Source organism: Siniperca chuatsi, linkage group LG11 (assembly GCF_020085105.1).
Source record: "Siniperca chuatsi isolate FFG_IHB_CAS linkage group LG11, ASM2008510v1, whole genome shotgun sequence".
Lineage (NCBI taxonomy): Eukaryota > Metazoa > Chordata > Actinopteri > Centrarchiformes > Sinipercidae > Siniperca > Siniperca chuatsi.
Window position 1 is genome coordinate 13020610 of NC_058052.1, and position 12873 is coordinate 13033482.

A 12873-nucleotide genomic window follows, 5' to 3' on the forward strand; every position below is an offset into this window, starting at 1 on the left:
TTCTAGTTGTATATAATGGAAACAAGTTCATGGTGTTCCTTCTTTTGTCCTGAATGAGGTTGCAGGATTTTTTTATGGCAGGAAATCAGAAATGATGGTTAAGTATTGAATTATGCATATGATGGCAGAGAAAAAAAATCTAATTTGTATGAATAGAAGATTATCTTCATCTATAGAGACTCATTACTTGTTATGTTTGCATTCATATAGCAGCCTTTTTGAAGTCAAAGGAAACAAGAGCACAATGGTTGTAATTCCTTTGATTTATAAGGTTTACTCTCTAACTCATAAATTGCAAAATAGAGACTGGATGCTGTGATGTCAAAGCAAGACACGCAATTACAAATGGAAGTGTTTCATGGTAAGTATGCTGTGCTGTTGTGGTGATGAAACAGCACAGTAGCATACTGCATGGAGCCTTTGACAAAGAACAACATCAGCTTTAGCCATGCACACACTACGGCAGAACTGATGCAGCACCAGTGTGCTACATGATGAGATGTACAATAAGTTATCTGCAGTAGAATAACAAAAAGGTCTTTAACATAAAGTGCTTTACCTAAGACTTATTCATTTCAAATTATTCATTATACAAAACAGTTTTTTGTATTGATATAATAACACATTTCAAAACCTTTTAATATTTAGAAAAGCCATGTTATGTGTAAATATTAGATTTGAAAAAATCTATGGTAATTATGCAAATTGATAGAAGCATAAGCACAGTAAATTAAGCAGATAAGATACTGACAGGCTACTTCTCACCTCTTACTATTTTACTTTTCTTCATTTGTAATGTCAAACCTTCATGCCGCATATCAAACCAGCCTCAGGTAAACATTTTCACCGTCTACAACGCGGTGGTGGGTTAGATTTGTTGCTTTGTGTTATTTTTATTTAATGGGCAAAGCTGAAAGAGTTGAACGAGAGCTTGAATGCTAAACATGCGATTCTGTGGCATTTCAAGAAGAATTTATGAGTAGTTGTGGGGAGCTGGTGCAGTGTGGATATACAGAAACATGCATACAGGTGGGATATGTGTGCTAATAAATCAGACATGTACATTTCCTCATTGCTTATGCAGGATATTACTGGTGAAGCGCTACAGTTTCAAGGACAAGAGGTGTGGCTGCCTCACATCAGATAATTTGACACTACATTACGTAACCCATTACTCTGATTACGATTTCTGCTGTAATATGACAATATAATATATGCAACAACTGTTACTCACAAATTTTATTACGATTGTATTTATTGTAGGCTGTAAAGTTAAGAAGGCAGACTTGTCACCTCCATGACACTGAAAGTGATGAAGATGGGCCCTGAGTTGATGCACTAATCTAAGAAATGTAGGTTTCAGCCTTTCTGGGCAATTTACAGGTACTTTGTTCTGATATGCAATTGTTAGTGTTGGACTGCAAAGACATTTATTCAAGTGCTGTACTTAAGTATACATTTGAAATACTCGTACTTTGCTTGCTTATTTCCATGTCATGTTACTTTATACTTTACTACAGTTTGGACAGAAATATTGTACTTTTTACTCCACTATATTTTTTGTTTATACTAAATAACTATAACTATTAATAGTTACTAGTTGCTCAGTCATATTTTACAAAATGTACAATAAGCTTATAAAATATGATGCATTGATATAGATGAAACTACCCAACATTAGTCAAAATTGGCTCTACCTCAACTACAACAGTAAAATGTTACTTACACATTAATGCATCATTATGATTAACTAATAATATAAAGTATAATAGTATAACACTCACAGGGGCAATATTTCTGCATTAGGAGTACTTTGATATTTTAAGTAAATTTAGCTAACAATACTTACATACTTGGAGGTAGTTTGAGCTACAACATTACTTTTTTGCATTTGAGAGATATTTTAACTTTAAATATTTTCATGCAGTCATTTATGGCACATAGACACCATTTTTTTTTACTGTGTAATGCTTTCTAGATGTCTGAAATCCATAAATCATGTCCACACTTTTTAAATTGTATTTCAGGTTTTCTTCTAGGCTTACTGCATTTCATTGCATCCTGTCTGCAGTTCAGCTGTGACAACACAAGGCTTTAATTTACTCTGAGGCAGTTTGCGGTACACAGTCTGGGTATAGTGGAGAGTTATCACTCTGACTTCCAATTGACATGCTGCTGAAACAGAGCCTCAAGACTGAGATCACACATCCATGTCAGATGAACCACAGTATTCACAGCAGATCTGCATCCACTCCACTGCCAGGTTATCATTGTTAGCATCAAGGCTGGTGCTACAGTGAATGGCAGGAGCTCTAGTTAGAAATAAATAAAAATATCAAAATAGTCAGATGATGATTAAAGAGGCTGTAAGCGACATTCACTGCCATTAAATGTCACACTAGAGCACCAGCATCTCAGACCAAAACAAATGGACGCTATGGCGCACCAGACAAATAAGTAATTTTACCTTGCAGTCATCGTAAAACACACTTCATTCAAACTGGACAGAAACAAAAAAAATCTCACCAAAACTGTCTTTGTTAGTCTTCCCACTGTTCCAACAATCACCAACTCTGGTTTGGTCGAAATAAATCCTTAATTCACCAAGTTAGAGGGGGAAAAAAACAGCTCTCCTCACAGATGAACAGTTTCACACAGAGGGACTCACACGCACTAACATGCACACGCAGCCGGTGCGGCTGTATAAACAAAGCACAGAGAGGCTGCGATAACAACACAGGCAGAGGGAGTGTGACGTCATCCTCTGCTCAGGACGCCATTACTCCACTATATCTTTATATAGCAAATTGTTATTTGCTGCTATATTAGTGTTCAGAATTTACAGACACTTTAACAATAATTAATTAAAACTAAAAATTAGGCTTTAAAACTGAAATTGAAACTGAACCAAATACCCAGAATTATTTTCAATTTTAGCCATTTGTCCATTGCTGTACTGTACATCCTAAGAACAGAACCACAAACTATTCATTCTGCATCAGTATCATTTTACACCTTGACACTTGCCCAGCCTATTTAAAGGCTACTGTCAACACATGCTGTATTGGTAGGACTGTGGAAATAGTACAGTTTTAACCTGAATTACTAAAGGTAAACTAAAAGTGCTTACTTTTAAGATGTAAGCCAAAATACGAAAACCTTGCTTCTAAGCATTAAAACAATTCCAGCTGTCCTAAACATATTATGTAGGCTGACTGAGAAATGGGATGAAAAACTCTGAGCTAAGACTCCCATATAACTGAGTAATACATGTTGTATCTTGAAACATTATGTTAGTTGCTATATAAAGCCTGGTGGGGATTGAACATTGAATGTTGTCTGGCAACGTCCGCAAACAACCTCACAACTATCAAAAGATTTTTATTCAGATGTTGCTTAACTGTGATCGATGCACATAAATACATGACATCGCCTTTTTCTAATTGAGCCCTGTGAAATAACCCAAACTAATTGAACTTTGCCAGAAAATTGTATCGTTTATGTTGGACTCCATCTCTTCTTGTAAGAAGCTAATTGGGAAAATAGGTTTTCAGGGCCAATTATCAGAAAGTGCTGTTTGGTATTATGTATAACTGTACAAGTTTTATCTTTTTGATCCTTTAACTTGCCGTGCAAAATAAAAACCATACCAAGCCTCTTGTGGTGGACCCTATACTTTATTGTATCATAAATTTGTAATGGTTGGAAAACGGAGACTTTTGTGGTTCCAGAGAGCCCATTTGCATCCATGTGTGACAGTGCGAGTGGTTTAAGCAGAACTTTAAACATGGCAACAGTTTTTGTGGTTTTATATCACTGTGTAAAATGACTTACAGTAGGAGTCACCTCAGAGCCTCATGAATTTTTACACCCAGAAACAGCGACCTGGGCCATTTGAAGAATATACAGTTTATATATGTATATTTTTGAGCCACGTAAAGAAAATAACTGCTTACTCACTTCCAGACTCCATTATCTTTTCCTAAGAATCACAGTCTTGCAGATCCTGAAGTAATTTTTGACCTCATTTTAGCAGTTTTCTGTATATGTTTTACAAAACTGACTGGAATTGACCCAAAGCCGTGTAATTGATTACAGCATAAAACTTAATCGTCCCACACTCTGCACCATCCTTTTTTTGAATAGGCAAAATTGAATACACAGTTAATGGACAAAGAGGATGCCTGGCACTGTCACGCTGATTCTTCAGGGTCCTACAGTCTATCACGCTTTTTGTGTTGACCTTGTCATTCCCTTGCAACTTTATTTAGCATTTCCATCTTAACACAGCTGCCTGAAGAGGTTGAATACAGAAGAATGAACACAGAAGACACAGCTACAAAACCAGGGAGAAAATAATGTAACTAAAAATCCAAGAGCTGCACTTGGGAACAATATTTACAGTAGGCTGAAAGGTGGAATAATTTAGCCCAGGATTTTCGGGGGAATTGGGACATAGGATATTCAAGATATTTGCTATAGTTAAAGACAAATAATGCATGTCTAAGATAAAACAAACAGATTCTGTGCTGTTGAGCTGAACTCTCTCCTTCACTGAATTGGAACTAAAATGGCCTCCAAGTGTACTGAACAATGGGGGTGAGCATAATGCAGTGTGACTACTGAGTGACTTGACTGAGATCCAAAGTGAATAAAAGGCCTCACTATGTGAGGCAGCGAGGCTGAGCTGCTGCAGTGCTCAGGACTTTGGCGGGTGACAGTGCATTAGAACGCTTCACACACATTTCATTTGTCAATAAAATCCTATTGCTATTTTCCACATGGCATATGGTCTGTGTCGTCAGAAACCGTAATGATCAAATATGTGCCTGCAACTGCACAATAAGCATCTGCATTTAGTCTTAAAGTGGATATGTTTATTAGATGATATGAAAACCTTTAGTATTTGCAGTAAAGAATTGTTTAGTGGTGGTTGACTTCAATCACCCCTGTTAAACAAAGCTAGAAAATCCAAATAAAGAATTGATATAATTTTTACATATTGCATGTTAGAGTCAAATCAATGTTCATACAGTAAGTGTGAACACTTTTCTCTCAAGTGGAAAACAGAGGGTCAGGACTCAAATATGTGATGTCACAGTCATTTCTAACCAGTTCTTGTACTAACAGTGAATTAGAGGCCCACTTTGTAGACTCATAAGATATTTATTTGAATATTTTGCATACATATGAGCTTCAGTTCTTTGTAGTGTTGTTGGGTTTGAAACAAATTATAAACCCTCATCTCCAGAAAGCATCTTAATGTCACTGTCACGTTTGTCATCTTTGTCCACTATTACCAACAAGTCAATGACAACAAGGGAATAGAAAGTGGGGGCAGAGATGGGCGCAGTTACATGAACTGAATTATCTGACAGAATCAAAATAATGTTTGGATGAAAAGACTCATATTGCCTTTTCATTTTAAAAGAATTACTTTGTAAATAGGATTTTCAGTGACAATATTGCAGGGAACAAAAAGGTGATTGTCACAATTCTTTGTACCAGGCAGTTGTCATATAATAGTGAAGAATCTTGATGTGAACGCTGCTGTTCGAGGCTTCATTAACAGTGAAAACCTTGGAGGACAGGCAACAAAACACATTCCTCTCAAACAATGAGACGCCTTGACCCTGATCCTTAAAAACTGGCAAGTTCCAACCAAATGAGACAAAGACTGAGACACTTTTCCTTAGCCAAGAGCAGACTAGTAGACTGAGCCACAAAACAAGACAATGCCACATGATGTTGTTTATTTCCTGGAGCCAAGTGCAATTTGTGGATGATTTGAAAGGTACATTGTGAATTGGAGGAATTAAACCTTGCATACATGTAAACACCAGCATTTGGACAGGATTGGACAGGGAAAGGGCAGATATCTGGGTGAGAACATACTCTAAAATCTCTGGTTGTAGTTGCTATCTGGCGACTGAATGCCTCTTTATGCACTTGATGCATCTTTTCAAAATAAATGCACCAGGGGAATTTAAATTTGTGACTGTATAGAGAATCTGTAAAACATCTACCAAGCTTTTACTTATGGATGTTTTTATTTGTCTACTCCAAAAGTCTGATTCACACTAGCCAGAGCCCATCCGAGCATTCATTGGATTGAAAGCAAGAAAACACCCAGGACACGTCACCAGGACAGCACAGCGCTAACACAGACAACCACTCATTCACCTATGGGCAGCTCAGAGTCATCAGCCTACTTGACTTGCATGTATGGGATGTGGGAGGAAACCCACACAAACACAGAACACAAAGAGAAAAAAAAAGACAGAGTATTAAATCTGGCTTGCTGTGAGTGCCACTGCGCCACTGTGCTGCCTCCTTTTACAACTTTTATTCATGAAATGGGAGAATGTGATAAAAATAAAACTGCATAAATGAGTCATCCGAGGAGTTGAGGATTTCATTGTTTCACTGTGGTTCTCAAAATGCCACAATATGAAGGAATGAGGTCTGTCCTTTTGTCGGCATAATCACCTTAAATAGTTAAGAGCTTTAACCTTTAAAATGTTGTTATCCTCAGTCAGTGTGAAACACTGGAGGGGAATTTCAGTGGCATGGCTGGAGTATGCAACCTCCAGCCCTGCTTTTCTTTGATGTGCTCTGAAGCCATCCTCTACCAGGAACTGAGAAGATCAAAGACAAGCGATTTTATCAAATGGAGCCCTTGTCGACTGTTTGTAATTCTTTATTCTTCATCAGGAACACCCACTCTGTCACCATGATGCCACAGGAGACACAGTGCTCTTTTAAACCCAGTGGTGATCTCCCCGTTATCCAGATGAAAACGGATTTATTCAAACCTCCCATCAACTGACCCTATAAATAGAAGCTTGTGGAAAATCTTCTGAGAGAAAAAAAAAATAAGCTGTGCTCTTAAGCTGTTATTAACATGCTGATAGAAAAATGTCAAATGTTATTTTGGAGCAGAGCATTTTCTGTGAAAATAAGCATAATGCTTCCTAGTAATATTTTTGATTTGAACAGGATATTCATTAAATGATGAAATTATCTTGTAAAAATACACAGCTGAGTCATCCTTCTGATGTTACTGCACATGCTACTTGGCTGCAGGGTGAGTTGTAATGGTAATTTGCATCAGAAACTGTATGCATTATTGCTTAAGGGCTCTAGTGAAAGGGGTAGGTGAATGATACTCAAAGTGAGTTTATCATCCAACTTGATGGAGGCTAACAAGGCTAATAAATCATGTGGAAATCCGAAACAAAAGTAACTCTTACAAAAGCATTAAAAATACCTTAGGTATAGTAGTATCTAGGTATAATATTTCTGTATTGGTGTGTTTCAAAAACATGCCTAAAATATGATGTAGCATGTAGCAGCAGGAATCAACCAAACAGCTGAACTCCTGCAATCGATGTTCACCTGTTCTTGATTAGAAAACTGCCACCTGTTCTCCAGGGTGCTATTATAGCAACTGTTATTTTGGTAAGTGCCACAGGGGAGATAGCTCGATAACATTCCTGCTTTCATTATCCCCCCCCCCCCCAAAAAAAAAAATCTAAAGGTTGACTCATTATTTTTGGTTCAGTGTGCCGTGATGAATGCCCCTCCTTTGTGTCTCACGATAAACGCACCTCACCTCTGAAGTATGTAGCATATTCCTCTGGTTTTTTTTCTCTGCTATCTGTTAAAATGCGAGCAGCTATGTGTCAAGAAGGGCTCCCTTTGTAATTCAAAGAGGTACACAAATGTGTTAACCACAAAAACTCCCCCTGCTACCTGGTGACACTAATGAACAGAATCATTATGACTTTATCATGACAATTTACTATTAAATGTTCATTCAGCTGTCTACCTGTGAATGTGGGTGGATGTGTAGGTGTTTTTATGTATGCACTAATACACATGCATGAATCACAACTGCAAGCAGGTCTACTGATAACGCCATTTACTTCTGTAAGCTCTTGACTATATGGTCATTTTTGCTCAATTCCAACATACAGTGAAAACACGTTGCATTGCTCTATGGCAACACTGGACAAGTAGCACCCCTATATTATAGAGCAGCTTTGAAAATACTAATAGTAATACTTTTATTCAATAATCTTAAGCTACATATGGTTAATTAGTAGTTGCTGCAAATTTGACTAAGCACTAAACTCGTATCCACAAGTTTTAAATGTTGCATTGCATGAGCAATGTGATCCAATCTGACACTGCTGCGTCCATGATCCCAATCGTTCCATGTGACACAGATGCCAATAAAAACCGAAGGACGAGTTAATATTGGCCACTGTTGGTCTTTGTAAGGATGACACTGACATAAATGTATAACACACAAAAGTTATCTTTTGATTTGCAGCCATTTTAATTCTGTGCTGATGTGTAGAAAAAAACTGCCATTTTAAATTCACAGCAATGATAGTGCATTTTGAATTCAGTCCAACCAAATCAAAGACACCTTTTAGGTGGTTTGGTTTGTGCTGCTGTGGTCTTTACTACACCCAACTCCTCTGGCAGCTTTGTTCTTGAAGTTGACACATTTCTGAGCCAACTGCAGTCTCTATATCTATGTGTGCTCTTTGTTTCATGGGCCATCACACTTCAAACATGCAATAAGGGCAGAGAAGGGAGTGATTGACGTGCACATTTGACTGACATGATTACTATCTTATCTATGCATACAGTAGTCCATTAAGTCTACATCTGTTCCAGCATAAAGGAGGAAGATGACAGGATACTTACCTTCTTTAGGAGGCCGTTTCACTTCTGCACTCAGATTGCAGATCTGCCCAGCTTGTAGTTGGGGTGACAAGCAACCCTCCGTTTGTGGATTTAAAGGTAAAACCACGTTGTTGAGCATGAGCATACTCTCTGATTCTCCATCGCCTAAATGCTGAGGGCATGTGCATTTTGTGTACACGATCCCACATGTCTCCACTGTCCCTTTCTCTAATTTCAGGCAGTTTTCCAGCCACGTACAAAGCACTTGACACCCAAACTGGCTGGGGCTCGCCTTATTCAACACCAAAAACTCCACAATGGACTTCTCCTCCTCATCCAGCTTCTGTGGCGTCAATCCGTTATAATCATAAGGGAAAACTCTCCGTAGTTGAACAAAATTCTTGTCATACAGCAAAAATACATAAATATTCTTTGAATCGCACAGGTACACTATAGACTCGTTGACTTTCAGCAATTCATTGATCTTTTCATGTGAGTAATGATCAAACTGATAAGCAAGCAAAGAATATTCAGAGCAGCTCAAGTCTTGCTTGTATAGCTTCAGGTAGATACTGTATTTGGTAGGGTCTGGGTTCTCCAGCGTCCATGTACAGTTTGTATAGTTCTTAGGAAACATTTCAGTCACCGAATATGATCCATAAATGACCCCCTTGACCAGAGTGGAACACCAATAATCTTGGGCACCAGTTAATCCAAACATAACCAGAAGATAGGTGGAAAATATATAAATCAACAGGTTTCGAACAGCCTTCATCCTATGTCATTTGGCCTGCAAGGAGAGATGGAGAGAGTTACATTTTAAAGCAGAGGACACAGGAAACATGAAAGATGATCTTTATCAAGTCTGATTGATGTGCTTCACACATTTCTTATCACGTCCTACCATGAAAATGGAAAAAAAAGACACATTAACCTCAGCAACATGTCTTTCCCCATCCTGCCTCCTTCATTATTACAGCCTACTTTGTGCAAACATTGCCACCTTGTGGTTGCTTCAGCCATTATATATTTTTTTATTTTTTTATTTGGGGGGGGCAGCAGACATTTAGACATTTATAATTGGGTCGTATTTAGTATGGCACAATCCTTGGAGATATTCAAATATAGCTGTTTAGGATCTGACATCAAAAGACAAACAGTGAAAGAGGTATCCAAGTCAGTGCTCACGAGCTGCGGGAAGCAACTGCAGTAACCAGGATCTTTTTCAAACCAAGCTGTTTTCTTCGTGATTTAGTCTGTTTCCTCACACCACAGTTAGATAATATGAGGAAGACAAATTCAGAGGCTAAAAATGTCTTTTTGCGTGCGCCTGGTCACCATGGCTTCTCTCCTTCTGCGTACTTTCGGTTCACTACACAAGCTGCATGTTTCCGAAATTCAGGGCTTGACATATTTGACAATGCAATTTGATAAAGAGCCAGTGTGTGAGCGTGTGTCTCTCTCTGCGTGTCTGTGTGTGTTTGAGATTGCGTGCGCGCGCCTAAGTGTGTTTGTGCGCGAGAAAGAGAGAGATGGAGAGAGAGAATGCAACGCGATGTCCTGATTGCTTTAATCCTACAGGCAATGCAGCTGTGAGCAGTGTCACAGCAGAACGTGCATGTGTGCGTGTGTGTCTCAAACTGTGAGTGTATGTGTGTGTGTGTGTGTGTGTAGGCGTTGAAATCCCAAGTAGGCAATATATACCAGAGAGTCCAGAGAATAGATACATTTGCACTTGTGACTCTAACTTCTTCTTTGAATGATAATACCTGCGCGCCACACTACATATATACTATATGTGTTACATAAAGATTTGTGGAAGCAGAGTTTCGTGAAATCAGCTTTTGGACACGATAAATCCGTATGATTCCATATCATTCCGCATGATTCATGGCCAAGGCTACACGAGAATCAGTATTCTGGGCACGAGAAATCGGTCGTCAAGAGATGCTGATTTTCTTGTCGGGGCTTCTAAGAGCAATTTCGTCGCGAGAGGACATCTGAATATAGAGACACGGTCTACATCTCATGCAGTGTCAGTTCGGCGCTCAGGCGCTTTAAAGTGATTTTTGCCTCTTAAGAGAGCGATCTGCTCTTAAAAATCATCTGTTAAGCGCCCTGGACTAATACGAGCGGATGAAAGCTCCAAAGCCATCATGTTGAATAGACAGGACAAATATTTAACACGGGGAGGATAAACTTTAACTGACAGATGACATATGAAAATGAGCTTTTCAGCTGCGCCATGCAATAATGATAATAACAACAATAATGATAATAGTAATAACCTTACCTTACACTGCGGAAGCTATGGCTATTTTTCCAACGTACTTGACCACATCCTTTATAAATAAATTCTGCAGCCCTCCAGAGAATCAATACTCCCCATTCTCGACAATAGAAGTCCGGCGCAACAAGATGGTTCAATGGATGAAAATAAAATGCGTTACACTCCGGTCTGCCCGCTCATATCCCCCCCGTCTTCTTCCTCTTTTGGGTTTTTCCCATCAAAACGGAGCGCAACAACACACGCCAGCCACCGAGAAAGAGAGAGAGAGAGAGAGAGAGAGAGAGAGAAATTCTTGGAGTGATGAAAAGAAGCGAGCAATTCTTACAGTATTACCATGAATTAATTCGGCAGACTCCACGTCTCGATTCCCACTGATATGTTCTCTCCGGTAAGTCGCGCACTTCCCCTTGGAAAAAAGGGGGAGAAAAAAAAGATCCGTAGTGGGTGGATGTGAGATGTTGGGGGCTAGTGAGTTACAACAGAGAGAGAAATAGACGCGCTTTGCTTGATGCTTGCAGAGCTCCAGGAGCAGGCTGCAATATCACGTCACACACTCAGCCGCTAAGATAAAGCACGTACGTACGCTTCTTACTGCCGCTGCGTCTGGCACCACCAATACTTTCTTCCCTGCCCTCCTCCTTCCCTTTTTTCTTTTTTTTCTTCCTCATGTATGCCTCCTCTTAATTCGAGTCAAAAGGGTTTCCCCCCTGAACTGGACCCTCTCAGTTGTGCTCAGACGCGTTCCTGCTGCAGCGTTCTCCAAAGCAGGAATAGTTCATGGACTTTTTTACTTTTTCTTTTTTTTTTTTTTTTTTTTTTTTAGGGAAAAGGGGAATGCATGACAATAACATGATCATAAATAGGCTACAACCTGCGCGCTCCTTCAGTGGGACCTGAAAGCTCCTGGTGTGTTTGGTAATTTTCCCCCTCTCTCCCGGTGGGTGACAGCCGCTGTTGTTTTGCTTTCTTCACTGGTTGGTGGTGTACAGCACGCTGCACGTCCTCCTGTTCGCCGCCTTCACGCTGCTGGAGGAACAAATGCTTATGGGGCAACTTGTGGTTTCTTTGAAAAGTTGTCCCGTGTAGTGTTGCACCTTACGGGTGCATCTCAAACCTGCTATTTATTTCCTCTTCAGCGTCTTCTTAGACACGTGTGTTCTCAGGGTAATGCTTATGTGTGTAGCCTACAGTGTATTTAAGATAAGAATAAAATGTATTCATGAGCTAGGCTACTTAATAAATCGAGGAAGTTTCAGCTTTAATGCTTTTGTTTATCCCTTCTTTCAAATGCTTTGCCCTGACATTCTCAGAGGTATTCATTTAACAATCAACAGTCAATTAAATCCACTATAAATAACCTCCAGGCTTCAGCATCAATGGCTCTGCAATAGTCTTCTTTGCCTATTGGCTGAATTCATGGGAAGAATCAAAGTACGATGGACATGGCGATGGGGAGTTACAGGTCATCTGAATCATCTGCTGATCGCATCGCCTTCCCATTGAAGGGTTTTGTTCACATAGGTGTTTTTTTTTAAATCTGGTGCAAATAAAGCATCAGATTTATAATTATAGGCCTACAATCTTCATATGCATTTAAAAAAAGTTAATGAATGAGAAATTAATGTGCATGACCTTCACACATGTTGGAGCTCAGTTAATTTGCATATTCAGAATTATTTGCATATTCAAAAGGGAGACATTAGATTGGGCAATGCAGACAGAAGCAATTGTTCCCCAGTACAATTTTACCATGTTTTTCTCCACTTTCTTTTTTCTTTTTCTTTTTTTTTTTTTTGGAGGGTTGGGTCAGCTGCTCTAATCATTTTGCTGTGCACAGTTAACTCTCATTAGCCTGGCCGTCTCTTTCAGGCCTTGACTGAATG

The 12873-nt window shown here is 39.1% G+C and overlaps 1 protein-coding gene across 10 annotated transcripts in view; it reads right to left on the reverse strand.

Annotated features, from left to right (window-relative positions):
- Positions 1-12226, reverse strand: part of adgrb3 (adhesion G protein-coupled receptor B3) — a 114550-nt gene extending 102324 nt beyond the window's left edge. For 2 of the 10 annotated variants that reach the window (XM_044213671.1, XM_044213669.1), the window contains exons 1-2: positions 10994-12162; positions 8722-9490 (exon numbers count right to left, since the gene is read on the reverse strand). In XM_044213671.1, coding sequence (XP_044069606.1) covers positions 8722-9475 — 754 coding nt within the window. In that variant the 5' untranslated portion in view covers positions 9476-9490; positions 10994-12162. Of the gene's footprint in view, positions 1-8721; positions 9491-10993 lie in introns of all 10 variants that reach the window. The other 8 variants (XM_044213675.1, XM_044213670.1, XM_044213677.1 and 5 more) reach the window with 6 other exon arrangements.
- Positions 12227-12873: the final 647 nt, after the last annotated feature.